This window comes from Morus notabilis, unplaced genomic scaffold (assembly GCF_000414095.1).
Source record: "Morus notabilis unplaced genomic scaffold, ASM41409v2 Scaffold384, whole genome shotgun sequence".
Classification (NCBI taxonomy): Eukaryota; Viridiplantae; Streptophyta; class Magnoliopsida; order Rosales; family Moraceae; genus Morus; species Morus notabilis.
Window position 1 is genome coordinate 918,750 of NW_010387635.1, and position 18,191 is coordinate 936,940.

At 32.8% G+C, this 18,191-nt stretch overlaps 2 protein-coding genes across 2 annotated transcripts; both read right to left on the reverse strand.

The window, feature by feature from the left end:
* Window positions 1-5,064: 5,064 nt before the first annotated feature.
* LOC21409315 (thaumatin-like protein 1) lies at window positions 5,065-7,068 on the reverse strand. Its single transcript, XM_024177116.1, has 3 exons — window positions 6,934-7,068; window positions 6,157-6,847; window positions 5,065-5,706 (listed from the first exon to the last, which is right to left on the reverse strand). The coding sequence occupies exons 1-3, from the start codon at window positions 6,992-6,994 to the stop codon at window positions 5,565-5,567; spliced, it is 894 nt and encodes a 297-aa protein (XP_024032884.1). The 5' UTR covers window positions 6,995-7,068; the 3' UTR covers window positions 5,065-5,564.
* A 6,111-nt stretch (window positions 7,069-13,179) lies between these two features.
* On the reverse strand, window positions 13,180-14,484 carry LOC21409317 (cold shock domain-containing protein 3). The gene has a single exon (XM_010115038.2). It carries the CDS (start codon window positions 14,353-14,355, stop codon window positions 13,579-13,581), a length of 777 nt encoding a protein of 258 aa, XP_010113340.1. The 5' UTR covers window positions 14,356-14,484; the 3' UTR covers window positions 13,180-13,578.
* Between the last annotated feature and the right edge of the window lie 3,707 nt (window positions 14,485-18,191).

The window sequence follows — 18,191 nt, forward strand, 5'->3', positions numbered from 1 at the left end:
AGATAAAAAGTGGTATGATCTTTTTAACACAAGTAGGTATAATTTAATGCAAATATCGCTCAATATAAGGCGGTCTCTTTTAGTCTTGTCCGGTAAAAATAACTATAACTGATCATCTTTACTTTCTTCCACCATAAAGAAAGTTAGAGGCAAATAAAGAAAGAATGACATAATTAGGATATGTGGAATGCTAAAAGTTAATTTTTTTTTTTTAATTAAAAAAAGTGGATGAATATGAAGAAAGACATACGATAAAAAGGGTTAGGCAGCAGGGGTCAATTAGCAGCCAATTGCAGAAGATTTCTAGGTGTAATTTGCAGTATTGTTTAATCCTCAACCTTTTTATCCAGCCGCAGACATTTTGTAAAATAAAGCAAATTGTTATCTAGTCAGTTTGTCTTTCGTTAATCTTTATTAGTGGATAATCTAACCAATGTACGATTTAAATACCATATCCCTTAATTTCTTGAAGGTAAGCGTTCACACACAGATATATATATATATATATAATGTTTACGTACACAATTTATAGTCTTAATACGGGTCTTACTCGATTTTCTTTTTCAACTTTTTGGAATTAAGAATTAAAAATATGTTGGACGGTCCAACCAGATCAATGTAGACTAGTGATATAGGAATATAGACTGCTTAGTGCTTAGGCAATTTTCCCCTTTGCAACATTGTTGCAGTAGTTTTGTAATGCGCGTGCTGATTTGACGATGGTTGTGTTAAATAGATAGTGAAAAATGATGTTCGTTAAAAAATTTCAATATTTTAATTCAAACGATAAAATAAATCTCTCTATTTTTTTAACTCTCAATCGCTGAAATCTGACAAAAAATTAAATCAGAGTGGATAAAATAAGACAAATTGTAATAACTTGCAAATTAAATGGGCATATTATTAAGATTAGAAGTTACAAGGGCATGTTATTAAAACCCTACAATTCATGGAGCAAATATGTAATCACCCTATTTTCTTAACAGCACTCAATTTTTTTTTTATCTTTTTCAATTTTTATTGGGACCCGCCATATTAATTTCCTTCACTAATGAAGAGAATTTGAGAGAAAAAAGTTATAACATGACCTAAAATAAGATATAATTACTTATTTAATCTCATTTTCAATCAAAATATCATAAACAAGAAGGTAAAATAGTAATTATACAATAGCTTAATTTCTCTCCCTTTTACACCAAATAACCAAAAAAAAAAAAAAACTATTTCATTTTCTTTTCCTCTCCTTATATTTTTTCTCTCTTTCCTACCAAACTTAATTTTAAATAAAAAAAATAAAAATAAAATTAGATTATGCATTCAATTTTTAGTGTCTCAAATGAGGTCTGGAAAGCCGCCTTAATCTATTCCACCATCCCTCGGGGGCAAATTGCCGTCCTAATTGATTGTGACAAATTCGTATTAGCAGCTTCTGATGTGTCCTATTTCACAAAACAAACATTAATTAATCATAGTTCATATATTGGAAGATTTTTCTGTCGAACGATCGTTTTCTTACAAATGTCTGGTCTAAAACATTATCATTTTTTATCTACTTGGCTTTCCCCACTAAAACATATCACATCAAATGAGCATGATTAATTATGAAGCCAACGACTTGATAAATCAACGTCATTATTTGAGACGTTGGCCTTAATGTAAATAAAAAAATGTGTACTTCGTGTAAAGGGTAAAAACAAACCCAAATCTCAAATCATTTAAATATAAAATCATGTAAAATTCAGAGTAAGTATCAATTTATACGGATATTGAACCACCTTACTTAAAATGAAAGTCCAAATTCATATAAAGTCTAATTTTCCATTAATTTGATCTTATAATAGTAATGATATTAACAATAACAATAATAATTATTATTCTTATTTATCAGAGAAAATTGTTGAACTTATTTTTAGAGCGCACGGGTCTGGATTTTTACCTATTATTCTTGATTAGTACTCTTTTAACTAATATAATTATTTGACTAAAAATAATATTAATCAAGAATTTAAGGGTAAAAATCCAGATTCATAAACTTTAAAATTTATTTATTTTCCTTATTATCATCATCATTATTATTAATTATTAATATCATTATTACGTAGAGTACTAGAGATCCATTTGTATATCTGGCGTGTGAATCAATAAGCAACATGCCTGCTTCATGCAATTCCCACCATGTATCCATCAATTTCCCTCATAAATTAATCTTTATAAATGACAAATTAAAATTAAAAATGTTGCTCTTCCTTTGTCAAAGACTACGATTAGATCACATCAATATTTCTTTTTAAGCAGACTCCAAAATACGTTGGGACGAATAATATATATTGTCCCCAAGCTCTACTATATGTAACACTTATATATATACATGTTTTATTAATTACTCTAATATTTATCTATCAAATGGATGTTATTGTTTTAACCGTGTAATATTATTAGATGATTGTAATAAATTAAGCAGTTGATTAAAAAAATGCATGACATTTAATGAAATTAAATTCTTAGCATGCCAATATAATCAAAACATAAACATTAAAAACTATCAAATTTACATATTTAATGGTAACCACTGATGAAAATATAATCATTAAAAATAAGTCTATATATATATATATGGTTTCAAATATAACTGTCTTTAATATAAATTGTACTGTGGGTTCCTTGTTTCTCCATTAATTGCCATTAATTATCGATCACGCATGGGGCTGCATGCACTGATCATGTTGTTTTTATTTAGGTGTCGTTTGGCATAGGATACTAATTATTAGTTGCAAGCTAATTAAGCACGTTCAAGCATGATGCTTGCAGTTAGCATAAAAACCATACTTGCAATTAAAAATTCATAAAATGAGACTCAATAATTTGAAGATGGATCTGAAATGAATAATATATATATATATATAATGCAACTTTTACATGACATCAAATCCCACACGCATATATAATTAGTCCTCTAATTAAATATTAATGGCCGTTAAAACAAGCCAAAGGAGATAGAACATTATCACATTAATAACTATAAAGTATATAAATAACTTATGAATATATATATGCTAAAAAAAAAAGAAGGGATTAATACTAACTCATGATCTCCTTGGCACTAGTGATGCAAGCCAAGAGTGAGAAAACAATTACATCTTTCTTTTTTCTTTTTTACTATTTGAATTTTGGAAAGTGACCACATATTAATAAAAGGGAAATAGTAGAAAATAGACTAATATAAAAAGCTTAAAAAAGTATATAGGTCAATTTTTAATTATAGAAATTAATATGCTATAACTTGTCAAATTATGGTTCATAGCCAGACAAGTTATGGATAATTATGGACAATAACTTGTTAAGTTATGATTCATAATCAGATAAGTTATGGACGAAAACAGTAATTTGACCTATTTATTAACTAATGTAAATTATTGACCTATTAATTTTAATTCATCTCAAATCTTGGCCTATTTCCCTCTTTCTCTCTTAATAAAATGTAGAAACCCATTTTGCCAGAGCATCGGGTGACGCTCTCTTTGCCAACCAAAATAACTTCTCTTGTGTTGTTATGCATTTGTTTCTTTTAGAAATTAAATTGATCGCATCTAGTAGCTTTTTCAACGATAACTTAATTAATTTAAAAAAGATAATTAACTTTAAAAAAAAAAAGATAAGTCACACTATCTTTCAAGTAAATTTGAATAGATCAAAGTAAAATTGAATCGGATCATTTTTGTTCTATAATGAATCTCACAATTTTTTTAAAAAAAATAAAAAATAAGATACGTGATGACATTAATAATCTATTATTTTTTAGCGAAAAAAAGGTGGAACTAGCATATGCAAATACTATGAACTATCATACAAGTATAAAAACAAAGTGAAGTATCACTTATTTTGTCACTCACTTTCTTACTATCTTTTTCTTTTTACCACATGTCATTTCTTTTTTAAATAAAAATAAAGCATAACTATAAACCATTATTTTATATTTTATTACAATTTTACCACAATTGTTCTTTATTAATAAAAAGATAATCATGAAAGTTTGTTTTATAATCTATTACAATATTACTAATTCTATTATTTTATAATCTTACAAGCGTATAATGTATATATTTATATAAGCGTATAATGTATATATTTATATATATAACGTTTGTTTAAAATGAACACTTAGGCCTCGTTCATTTCGCTGATTCGAGTTTAGAATTCGAGTTTTGCTACAGTAAAAAGCTCTCACAAACAATCACATCTAACTTTTTTACTACAGTAAAAAACTCTCAGATAAAATCACATCTCAACTCGAATCAGCGAACTAAACGGACCCTTAAAACTTGTACATATTATTGTAATCGTTATTACACGTATATGTATGAGTCTACGATTTTTTTTATGGTTATAAGTCCACATATACGACTTTTTATGGTTACACGTATATGTGGCAGACTTGTAATAAAATGGAGGAAAATGGTTTATTATTATGCTTCAATTTTACTGAAATTGAAATGACATGTGGCAAGAAGAGAATAAAGAGAGTGATTTAGATCCATTTAATTTTTTGATTTGAGTTTTTAATTTGAGTTAATACGTGATTTTATGTGAGAGCTTTTTACTGTAGTAAAAAAGTTATATATGACTGTTTCTGAAAAATTTTTACTGTAACAAAACTCAAATTCAAAATTTAAATCAGTGAAATAAACGGAGCCTAAATAAGTGACTTTAATATTAATGGTTTATTTTTAATTTAGCGAAAAAGAGAATAAAATACAGAGTGACATTAACGATCTATTTTTAATTCAGCAAAAAAAAAAATGAAACTAGCATATGCTAATACTATGACCTATCATACAAGTATAAAAACAAAAAAGGTGGACACAACTTTGGAGAGATTTCAATTCATTAATGATATTCTCCAAAACGGTGCTTACTTTACAAAATTATTACGTGCATTTAGAATGGAGATTTATGCTATAGTTTAAATTATAGTTCGTGATTTATTATAATATTTTTTTTATAAAAAAATACACGTAAAATAAAAATGATTTTGAATCATAATTTTAAATTTATGAACTAAACGTTCACTTGATTTGATCTTACGATTCCTACTCTCTATTTACCAAACATCTGTCTAAGAAGTAAGAACTAATTTTTCCCAACCAGAAATATTATTCTACGAAAACAACAACCATGCAGGCTTTCACCGGAGGCTCCAATAATTGGACAAAATTCCATAGCCAATCATCCGTCATTTCAAAAAATTGCAAACCAAATGGTTAAAAATCATAACAGGTGGGCCCCAATATTCCTCCTTTGGGGTCCAGATTCAGCTCACAACCGCCAAGAGAAAGAAGTAAGAAAAAGTTCCAAATTTGCTATTCTATCACCTTCAGCATTAAACGATACTAAACACCGTCAATTAATATAAGAATTGGGTGCTCGCTAATGTCCTCGAGGCACTCTTTTGTGGCAGCTTTTGTATGTTGTCGTACGTGTGACGATTATATTCCCAAGAGTGACAAATTGCAAGTTGCGCCTTTTAAAAGACTGTCAATGCCAGCCTGGTAATGGAGTTGAGAGGGTCAAAATAGCTGTCGTAGCCCCCAAATTGCCGCCAATACGGCAGCGGCGGGACAGCCAAAGAGATTTGGCGTCGTTTCCCGAAAACCGGCGGAGACTTGCAACGCCGCGGGGTATTCCACTTGCCCATTCGACGACTTCAAGCTGCACCCACACCGCCGCAACAAATAATATTGAAATTAAATAACTTATAATTGCACCAAAAATCCAATAATTCGTTATATTACATATTTTCCACTTTAAAATAAGAAAGAAACGTGATAACCACAATCTTTGAACTTTAAAAAAAAAAAAAAATTTTGAGGTAAGCAATACGCATCTGAGTTTGTTCACACCTAGAAACGATCGAAGGGAAAAAAAAAAAAATCAAAGTCGGTCACAAGTCACAAATCCAAACCGACCTTCAAAATTTCAAAGAAGAAAAACATACAACAAATCAATCCTAATTATTATGTGATTTGATCAATGTAACGCCTAAAATTAGCAATATTTACTCAATAGAATTTGATTAAAAATGTACATTAATATGAATTTTTTTTTTTTGTTGTTTTTTTTTTTACTAATCATAGCTATAAAAAAAAAAAAATAGATTACCTTCGGGAAGGAGAAGGGCAGAAAGTGATGACGTAGTTGGCGGAAGCACAAGTGAATGTGCTGGTTCCGTCGTCGTAAGCATAACTGTAAGCTCTTGGGCACGCACTCTTGAAAAACTGAGAATACGCGCTAGGCTTGCACGCATCGGGGGTCCCGTAGGCCCCACTGCAGCAATACTGCGGGTCCCCAAACGCCTCACACGCGCTTCTACACGCGACGCCCTCGTCGCTCTGCACGACCTTGAGCTCCGACGGACACGACGGATTCAAGTCCTCCACACACCCAGTCGCCGTACAGTTTCCCGCACCGGTGCCGCCCTGTGGAACCACCATCATGGGGAGGTTGTAGCCGTCGACGAGGCTGACGTCATAGAAATCTAGGCCGTTGGCGCCGTTGAGGGTGAACTCCGCCAGGGTCGCCGGCGGAATTGCACCGGTGCCGGCGCATTCTACTCTGGAGGAGCCACAGTCGCCGGTGACACAAGTGAATTTACCCGTGGCATTCTGAGAGCATAGAGTTCGTCCCCATAGACGGCCCGACCATGCACTCGGGATGTCCAGGGTGTTGGATTGGCCCGGTTGGAGGGCGAATCCAGTGGTCGAGAGCTGGGCAGTACCGGCACCAGATAAAATACCTGGCCACACAGTATAGCTACACTCATTTGTTATTGTAAACGTTGCTGAATAAACGCCTGTAAAAATACAAGACACAATTTTAAAATTTTACATTTAAAACAACACAATGAGCTGATCAGCGCATGCAAAAATGAGTGAGTACCTGCAAATAATTGGAAGATGGAAAGGGAGACAAAAAAGAAGGCGGCTTGAAAGGAAGCCATAAGTTGAGATTGAGAAATGTATGGAATGGAACTATAGAAGTGTAAAAGAAAGAAGGAAAAATACTAATAAGAAATTGTAGAGTTAAATGAAAAGAGAATGGTTCTACGAAAGATGGGCTATTTATAGTTGTGGATGGTGTCATGTCGAGGGGAGGTGGGGGAATGTAGACATGATATGGTGGCTTTGGGGCCCGCGTGATGGCTGAGCACGTGAAGGCAAAATGCTTACGCCGCTTGCTGCGAGAAAAGGCGGCAATGGTGTCGTTTTTTGTCATTACTGGCCGCAACTTGCAACTGTTCTGTTATCACGTAAGACATGAGGATGGGAAGAGAAAGTCCATATTGATGAATTTAAGAGTAAAATATTATAAAAGAGAAAAAAAAAAAAAAAAAAAAAAGATAGTCGGAAGATATGGTGTCTTGGAACCATGCATGAGATTCCAAGTTTGCAGAATTTATGGCTCATAATTCAAATGCCAGGAATCTGTCAGATAGAGCGCAAAACCGACATCTTGAGCACATGTTCATGGATATTTGTTTTATTTTTTAAAAACCACTTTTGGGTGGGTGTGATATGATTTTGTCGTTTTTTTTTCTCCTTTTTTTTTTTTTTTTTTTTTTTTTTTTTTTTTCTCCCTTCCTGTCTAAGGTAGCTTATAGTTGTTGCTTGGATTTGAGGATTTTAGGATGGATCAGGTGTGTCAAACTAGAAATTGAAGAAAGTCTGACAAATGACGCGGTCAACGTTACCATTGTTTCGAGTTGTGGGATATAACTCTTTCCACCTTTTGGTTTTGGCTTTTTAAGTGGTCCGATATCTAAATACAAATATCGTGATTAAAATCGTATTAAAAATGATGTTTTAGTGCATGAAGTATCAAAACCTTGTGATAAGCTCGACGTTTTTGTCCCCTTTTTAAGTTGAAAGATTAGGAAACAAATCGAAACAATTTTTACCCTACGAGATTAAAGTTAAAAATTAACTGCGATTACCTGTGATAGTATGGTTATGTTTAGAATTGATCTCATTTTTTATTTTTTACGTTTTTTGAAAAAGAAAAAATGAAAACGTTTTCAAAACGGCATTTGACGCAATAAAAATAAAAATGAGAAATGAAAACTATTTTTTAGTTTAGTGTAAAATGAAAGAGAAATGAAAAACGACTTTTAGTCATTTTCATTTTTTGTTTTCATTTTCTCCTCTCTTGAGCAGAGAAAGAGAAAGAAATACATTAATAGATTTTTTACACTGAAAATAATCTCTTAATAAAACTATTACATGTATTTTTAAAAATAATTTTTATCTGAGATTGAAAACGTTTTCATATTTATTTTCATACAAAAAATAAAATCATATTGAAACAAATTCTAAACGCACCCTTTATAACCTTCCAGGGCAAAAGGTAACAAATAGAGTTAAGTAACTTGAGTTAATCATCAAATAGACAAGGTTCTCCACAGAGTAGATCGACGAGAAAATGGTTCCATTTGAAGAAATGGGGCTTTTGTCCATTAAAAATCAACTTGAGACATTTGTCAACATCAATAAAAAAGGAAACAAGTTGAGACATTCGTCTTTTGGAAAAGTTCAAGAGGTTCTTTATCAATATCTCTGTCTTCCTTAGAAGCAGCAAAAACAAAAGGAAACAATATAGGACACAGCAACATTAGCTGCTTTCCTCCGGGCAAGCAATTTAATTAACAATTAAGACCTTTATTAAACCCATAATTAAGACCTTAATTAAACCCCTTTCATTGGTTAAGTCTTGGAATACATAGTTCAACACGAAAATGGCTTCTCTAAAACAGGATTGAAGAAAACGCTACAAAGCCAAGATTAAGACCAATAGTTTATAAAATGCCTTCATTTCCACATTACTTGTACAACTTGTACGCACGGCAATTTTGGTATCAAACTATTAATCGGCTATTAATGGACGAAAGAATATACAAAGATATAATACAAGCAACTCCTACATACCCCGTTTAATTTGCTGATTCGAATTGAGATGTGATTTTATGTGAAAGCTTTTTACTGTAACAAAAAGAATTAGATGTGACTGTTTCTGAGAACTTTTAACTGTAACAAAAAAAATTAGATGTGACTGTTTCTGAGAGTTTTTTACTGTAACAAAACTCGAATTGGTAAAATGAACGAAATCTTAATCAACGCAAAAAGGCTTTTTGACAAACACAAAAAGTTGAGGCTTATAAGGAGATCAGAGCTTTAAAATTGCTCCAAGTAGAAGCACATCGAATAAACTGCTCCGGTCAAAAGCACTTCAGATATTGGTTTCTAAATCTAGTTAAATTCTTGTGTAAGAAAAAAGTCCGTATGATTGTGAAAGTTCTATAAGGAGCCCAAAACTTTTGTTTAGACGTGCCTCTAATCAGAATCACTTCAAACTCTTGTTAAATTTCTTTCTTGTTTTATAAAAGTGTGAATTAATGAATATTGGATGGAATATTAAGACAAAAGTTTGTGCAACTATAAAATTTTTTCACAAAGCCATTGGTTTAAATAGTGATTCTTTTCTTATACTTAAATAGAAGATGTATTGAGGCAAAAAAATCTGTGCTCTTAAACGAAAAAATTACTATAGAAGAAAAGCATACAGAATAGAAGAAAAGGAGAATGGAAGGAAACATAATAATTTTTTTTTTCTTTACATTTTATATTTCAGTTTTTTTTTTAATTTTATATTCTTTTTATACATTTTTTGATTGTGAGGGCACAAAATCATAAAACCTTAAGATATCAGGATAATACTCTGATCTATATTATATAGGATGAGATAATTCAATAAAATTATCGAAATACAGAGTTGTCAAAAATCACAGATATCAAGATGGTAAATTCATGGGTGAGTAAGAAAGGCATTATTAGTTGAAATAATGAAATATAACAAAAGGTTTCAAAATATGGTACAAATGACAATAATTAAATGCACTATAATATTTATTATATAATTTTATAGCGTAAATAAATGTTTACTTGACCATCACTCTTTATCTATCTATATGTAAAAAGTGTCTCAATTCTTTCTGGGTAATGTTCATGCATTTTTCAACCAAAACGTCGTCGTTTTGGTTGAAAACGCTACAGTAGTGAACAGCCCCCGCATTGCTACATTTTTGTTTTGCTCCCCAAGGTTTTGTTCTCCTTTCATTTTAGTCCCCCCCCCCCCCCCACCCCCCCACACTTTTTTTTTTTGCCCCCCCCCCCCCCCCCAACTTGCCATAAAACTTTTTTTTTTAATTTTAGTTTCGTTTTAGGCTTTTATAAGTTTTTTATTAATAACACGATAATTAAAATTTAATACACGATTACTCTTCACATACATAACACGCGTTCTTCAACTAATAAATATATAAAAAAATATATCATTAAGTGTATGACTTTAAATTTTTACATTTTATTATTTATTAATATCATTTTAATCAAATAACTACAAGAATATAAACTGAGAGAGATAAAATTTGAGACCCATTAACTCAAGGATTAGGTTCAGTAATTTTCGCATCGAGTAAGCCCGGTCCGATGTTGCCTCTTAACCACAGATTCTGTCACTCCCAAGCCCAAGCCCACAAACCTAAATGGAGAAACCATGGCCCATGGCTTCAACCTTCTCTCCACAGTACCAACCACGCAATCGCAATTCCAACTTGTTATTGGGGTGTGGGCCTATGTGAAAAAAGTGTAAATGAGGAAGGAAACAGAGAGAATGCAGTAAATAAGGTTAGTTTACGTATTTAGAATCATAATTTAAAATTATTTTTATTTTACGTGTATATTTTTAAAAAAAAATACTATAAAAAATTATAAATTATGATTCAAATCGTTTCTGATAACGAATATAAGAAACCGACGTACCTTGAGAGATTGATGAAACTAAATAAAATAAAATACTAATTTATATAAATGGTCTTTAATTTGTTTAATAGGTAACAGTTTAATTTTTAGCTTTTTTTTTTTTAAATAAAACGACTTCAATTTCTTTAAACGAGTGTAATCTCGTCATTTCCGTCTAAACAATAACGGGATAATGCACGTGACCCCTGTGTTATAGTGGAAAGACAAAATTGCCCTTAATTACTCTTCTTCTTCTTCCTCGAATTCCCTGGTCTTTTTTCGTTGTTCGGTACCTCATCTTCTTCTTCTGTCCTCTCCGGCGAAAGCCCAACGGGAGAAACGACGTCCATTGGGTGTTTCCTCAGCTGCCCGGGCGTCGGCAAGGGAACCGCGACGACCAAACCCACCTCCACCACGATCCTGCCGCTGGCGGACTCTTCGATTAAAATGGAAAATCCTACGAAGAAGATGTTGGGAACGATGATGATGGAGGAATTTTCGCATCGGACCGACTGATATCTCTAATTCATGGTTTCTATATTGAGCTTTTTGATCTGTTTGTTCAAAGATACATGGAGACAGAGCATTGCTTAGTTTTCTTATTTTTTCCAAAATACAAAGACTTGGTTTGGGAAAATTTTGTATATGTGGGAGAATATGGTCACCGACAACCTAAATCCTAATATCTTTGTTGCCGAACAGGGAAGAGAACATCCGACTGAACAAAAAACTCATTGCCGGATCTAGCATTTCTTGGTTTCTGTGGAAGCTGAGGAAGAAGATTGCCCTTAGGGCATTTTTGTCTTTTAATTAAAAAAGAAGCCACGATGTTCACATGTGAAAATCTGTTAAAAATTTAACAAAATTTAATTTAAAGGACTAGATTACACATATTTAAAAAGATTAGAGGTCACTTTGCCCAAAAAAAAAATTAAAGACTAAATTATCACTTATCAAAAAGGTTAAAGACCATTTATATAAATTATCCTAAAATAAATAATAAATTTTAAAATTATTTTAAATAAATTTATGATTAGTAAACAAAATTTCACATAATTTTTATTTTTTTTAAAACTAAAAAACAATTTTTTTTCCACGTAAATAACGATTTTTCATCACATAAATTATTTTTACCAGTTACATATAAAACATCTATGAACTGTTATTTATTTTAAAATATACTATTTACTTAGATTTAGTTTTATAAATTTGTTATTTACCACCATTTCCACACAAAGAAGAAAAAAAGAATTGATACTTGGGCCACAAACATTAAAAAAGGCAAATGTCGTGCTTAAGCTAGAAACCCACTGCGTTCCGACTCATACAGAAAGAATAAAAAAGAAAAACCAATACGAAACCAAAACCAAACAGCAAAAAAGGCTTATTTACAAATCATAGATGCTCAAACCGTAATTTACTAATATATTTTCAAATCATAGTGGTCCGTTTGGTCAGGCGTTCACCAATTTTGATCCTAAATTTAAATTGTGACAAAACTGTTCAGCGATTTTGATTCATTCTAAATTTAAATTTTATGAGAACATTATTAGTGGGAACTTTTTAAATTTTCTAACACGAAAAAGTACTATAACAATCATGATTTCAAATAAGTGAAATAAGTAGATTGTAACAATCATGATTTCAAATGCCTAAAACAAATAGGTAATCACCGTTTTTGAAGGAAACGTTTTTCGAAGTTTTTGGTACTGCTCCTAATATGAAAAGTAATATCTACAGCTGATATAAAGCATAACTTGCAGAATCTGAGTTTCATCATCTCCATTTCATATAGAAAAAATCCAGATTTCAGATAACAACATGAGATTTACGAACTTTAATCACCTCTTCATAAAGAAGAAGGTTTTTCCTAGCTTTTGATAGAGACCTCTCTTTCTGTGGAATTTTAAAGTTCTAAATCAAAATCAATCAGTTTATATCACAAGTAAGCCTAGATGTTAGAAATTCAAATAAATAAATAAGATAGCCCCAATTCCATAACAAATACTATCCCCTGTTATAAAGATTTTCATGAAACTAAAAGCCAAGAGAGTTAAAGGATATAACTTTCGGAAATAAATAAGATAGCCCCAATTCCATAACAAATACTATCCCCTGTTATAAAGCTCCTAGTGCAACTTGGTCCCAAATAAATCTGTTTTGTTATTGTCATTAGATAACCCAACCAAATATTCCAATAGCTAGGCTGTGATAAAATCACAAAATATATGTATATATATATGATTTGATAAATGGTAGTGCATCAATTACATTTACCAAAGGATCAAAAGGGGCTAATCTAAATTAGTACAACAATAAAAGAACAATGCAATGCAACACAACACAAATATTCACAGTTGAAGATTAAACCAGATCCATTCGAAATTTATCCAACATATCAGTAACTGAACAAGATATGTTTTTTTTTTTTTTTTTTTTTCCTTAAAAAAGGCCTGAAACTCTAAACGAACCACCACATTATATATCTGTGTGTGTAAACTGGAAAATTTCGCTTTCACAAAGCAGCGAATCATCAAAACCAACCAACCAAAGCAAAAAAAAAATCCCTGGAGAGCAAAAGGCATCATCCTATGTATAAACCACCATAGAGCCAAAATAAACAAAGAGATTAAACAACCAAAGGGATAAAAGTAAAGCAAAAAAAGAAAAAAGAGAAATATGTACTATTACTCTCTTTCTTTTCGTCTTCTTCTTGAGTTCTTCTCATTCATCAAGCGGCATCAGGGCATTCCCTCGCAAAATGCCCAGGATTTCCACAATTGTAACAGGAGTTTCCGCCTCCTCCGCTGCCGCCGCTAGCCTTGCTGCATTCCCTCGCCATATGCCCAAACTCACCGCAATTATAGCAACCACCAGAACCGCCGCCGCCGCCGCCTCTGTTACAGTCCCTCGCCAAGTGTCCGAACTCACCGCACTTGTAACAACCGCCTCCGCCGCCGCCGCCTCCGCCGCCGACACCTCCGCCGGCTCCACCGCTGGCTCTCGGACAGTTCCTCGCCATGTGTCCGAACTCACCGCAAGAGAAACAGCCTCCGCCGCCTCCACCGCCGCCACCGCCGCCAAAGTTTCCGTTATTGCCACGATCGCGATCGCAATCCCTAGCCAAGTGACCAGGATCGCCGCAATTGAAGCAGCCGGAGCCTCCGCCGCCATTTCGCCTGTCGCCGCCTCTCCATCCACCGCCGAATCCGCCACCGCCGAATCCGCCACCTCCGAATCCGCCACCGCGGCCGCCTCCTCCCTTCTTTGTCCCTTGCAGGGAGGATCCGCCGGGACCGGTAACGTCGACGGCCTTGGTCTTTCCGTCGTCGGCGATCGCGATCTGGAACTCAACCGTATCGCCCTCGGCGAGGCTGCGGAAGCCGTCGGATTTGATGGAGGATTGGTGGACGAAGAGATCCTCACCGCCGTCGTCAGGAGTGATGAAGCCGAATCCCTTGGAGTCGTTGAACCACCGGACCTTCCCTGTTGACCTCTCCTCCGCCATAGCCAAGAAGCTATTCGATGATCCCTAAGATTAGAGAGAGAGAGATAGAGAGAGAGTCACTGCACCAAGTGGCTGTGGCTTTTATCTCTCTTGAGTGGGGAATGCAGCAACAGTACACGAATCAAGAAGAGAAAGGAGAAGTGGAAATACGCTATTGAGCCGTTTATATATACAAGCGAAAACCCTAGTACTCTTACGAATCTTCTGTCCATGTCGTTGAATTTTAGGCCCGTATTTCGCTTTCAAGCCCAGTTTGTCTCATCTACTCAGCTGGGCTTAAACCCGACCCATGAAGCTTTTTTCCCTTTTTTTTTTTTTTTTTTTTTTTTTAATAGAGAAGGGAAACTCTCTTGATCTGTAAACCAAAAAACTTTAGAAATTATTTTCATTTTTCTTTTATAAAAAAAAGTTAACCCTCGTGAAAAGGGAGAAAATAAATGCATAAATCTTATTTTAAAGTATGAGTAAAATTCTTTTTCCTCCCTTACTACAGGTGCATTCATTCAGATTTTCCTTCATTAAAGCCTCCTTCGTTAAATCAGATTAATCAAACGTTGAAATGGTCTAATATATATATATATATATATATATATATATATACATATATATATATATTGGATGAAAGGGAAAATTTCATTAACGCAAAGAATTGGCAAATAATTTCTAATCTAATCGAAAGAGTCAAAGCTCTTTTTTAAGGGTTGTCACGTGACAGTCCCTCACTTATTTTTTTTTCTGTAAATTTTTTTACATTTTAATTGTTTGTGTGTTTTTTATATATTGTTTATTCAAAAAAATATATATTATTCCTCATTTTACTCTTATAAGAGTAATTTTTTCACATGTGTTCCTATTTTATTTTTTATTAGTTAAAATAATTTTCTTTAAATGTATCTCTGCTTAATTTTTTTTTTGTCAATTGTTATCTATAAAGTTAAAAATCTTTAAATAATTGTATAAATGAATCTTTTATTATTAAGTAAACAATAAACGTTTCATATGTCTCTAACACTGTAATACGTACGGATCACGTTACAACACTAGTACATATAAAAAGAATAACTATATCTTTTTTAAAAATAATAAAAAAAGATAACTATAAAGTTAATGAGCTAAATATGTCTCATGAAAAAAATGAGAAAAAAAAAAACGAATCAAGTAATTTTTAAAAAAATTAAAAAATAAATTAAAAAATTGAGTGTAGTATGGAATAGACCTACAATTTTTTTTTTTTTTTAACTTCACATGGTAGGTTACGTGGAACTGCAATCTAAACACAAAAAAAGGTTAACAAACAACTAGAAGCAAATAGAAATATATATATATATATATATTTAGTAGAGCCGATTCGGTGGCAAATTGATTTGAGTTTTATCTTATAGGAGCTTATTATTTAATTAGTTATCTCATCACATCTTTAGATATCAACTTTCTTCAAGGGAAAAAAAAATCTTAAAATTGCAACGTTTTTTTTCTTTCTAAAATTATAATAAAAGAATACTTCGAATGATGAAAATGACGCCTAATAAAGTGAATTTGTCAAAAGCCTTGCTAAAAGGGTGAAGTAAGGCTGATATAACAAACCTTATTGCAAAGGGCGAAAAAACATCAATCAATTGCCCATGAAAAATTGAATTTAAATATTTATGAGATGAAATACGATAATAAAAATTTAAATTATGATTCGAATTAGCGAAACGAACAGTACATTAGTATCGTGAATTGTTATACATGATTTTCAAACAATATGATAACGACATGTTGAGGTCGGGTATTTCGACCCATAATGAAAAGGTTTTTAAGGTAATAAAAATAAGTGACTATAACAACATTCGTAATAAAAAAAAAAAAAAAAAAAAAAAAAAAAAAAAAAATTTTTAAGTTTCTGCTTCACTCCTCCAACATCATACTCAACCCAACATTCAATCAAAAACCAAATTTGGTTTGTAAGTCTCTATTTTTCTTTTTCTTTTTTTTTAATTTGGTTAATCGAGGTATCTTTTTTAATTTGAGCCATACAAAAACAATCAGATGATTGATATTTTTTACACCCGATAGGGAAAAATTACAGGCCCACCATAGGCTTCTGTGTATATTACATTTCAAACGAGATAGACACAATTTAATTTTTATTTAACAGTTATTTATTATAATTTATTATTCATATCAATTATTATTCACAGTCGGCATACTGAATTCTTTTTGTTAGGGTACGCTTGTCTTATGTGTTTATGAAGGTTTCCTCTCTAGAAACATCATGGGGCGGTATTTCAAGAAAGGTCAATCGCTTGTGAAAATCCATCTTCGTTGGTAGAGTTGGATTGGGTTGATACATCAATGAGGGAAGCGTCTGTGGGAATTGGCCACATTACGGATAGTTGGCCATATTGCAAGATATAATGGCTTACTAGTAGCAAAGACGCACAACAATTGAAGATGTAGAATTTTTAGTGGACGTTTGGTTTACGGATTCAAAATTATTCTCAATTTACGTGTATTTTTTATGAAAGAAAACACTGTAGTGAGCTACGAACTATGATTCAAATTATGACACGAATTCTCGTACCAAACACAATGCTACGAAAAGGTCTGAAGGAGACAATGGTTCCATTTGTCCCATATGTGGGACAGTTTTTCCATTTGTTTTCTTTAGTTTTTATTTTAGTTTCACTTTAAGAGTTAATTTCTCATTCACTCATTTATTATTTTGAGTATATTAACACATTATTTTGATCTCTTCTCAGAGGAGAACATAAATCCAAGTTGAACCGTAACTAACACAAAGCGAGTCTTAATCAAAATTGAGCCTCAAATTGTCATCTCAAAATTCTGTTTTCCAACATTGGCCATGTTACATTCTCGGACCTCCGCGGTTCCCGTCCGTGGGAGTTGGCCACATTGCGTTTTTGGACCTTGTGATAAAGTCAATGAAAAATTCATGTTAATTCACGGCAAAAATGATGAGCAAAAGGAGGAAGTAAATCTTGCCATATTACCATTAAATGGATTTGAACGTTGAAGCTAAATTATGGCAAGGTGGATATAAAGATTTTTTTAAATGATTTGTTACCGTTGGTAATTTAAGAGATTTTCTTATTAGATACTTTGTTACCGTTGGTTTTTATGTGTATATACCCTTGTTTAAACAACTTATTTAGACAAGAAAGAGTGAATATAAATCTTTTTTTTCAATTCATTGCTTCTTGCATTTTTTTTTTATTTTATTCCATTTAGTGTAAAGTCATTACTTTGGCGGTGCCCGTCAGTAGATCTTGATCACATTGCGATCTTAGACCTTCGACTGTGCCCGTCCGTGGGACGACTGGCAGTGGCGGCCAAGTGGCCACCACCAGCGCCTGTTTTCAAGTCCAACGAAAACAGCAACGACGTTTGTTATTAGTTGTTCTGGTTTCAGAATAACACACAAAGGGCATGTCGTTTTCTAGGCTTGCCATTTATTTTTCGTCAACCAACATGATTTCAGAAATGACATTATGTCGTTTTCGCATTTATAAAAAAACGGACGTCGTCATTTGCTGAATAAAAACAGAAATGTCGTGCCCGGTTAGTTATTGTTTGGGATAGCATACAAGTGACATGTTGTTTTTGAAGACATTGTTTATGGGGCTGTCAAACGACATGATATTAGCTTGTCATGTACTCATGTTTTCGCGAAACATATAAATGTCGTTTTGATGTTATTAAAAACAGATATGTGTCGTTCTCAGCCCACAGAATTACGACTTACATGTCCTTTACTGGTCGTTTATTGTTCAACGGCATGATTTCAAAAACGAAACGACAACAATGTGTTTCATGTTCACAAAAATGGGAAA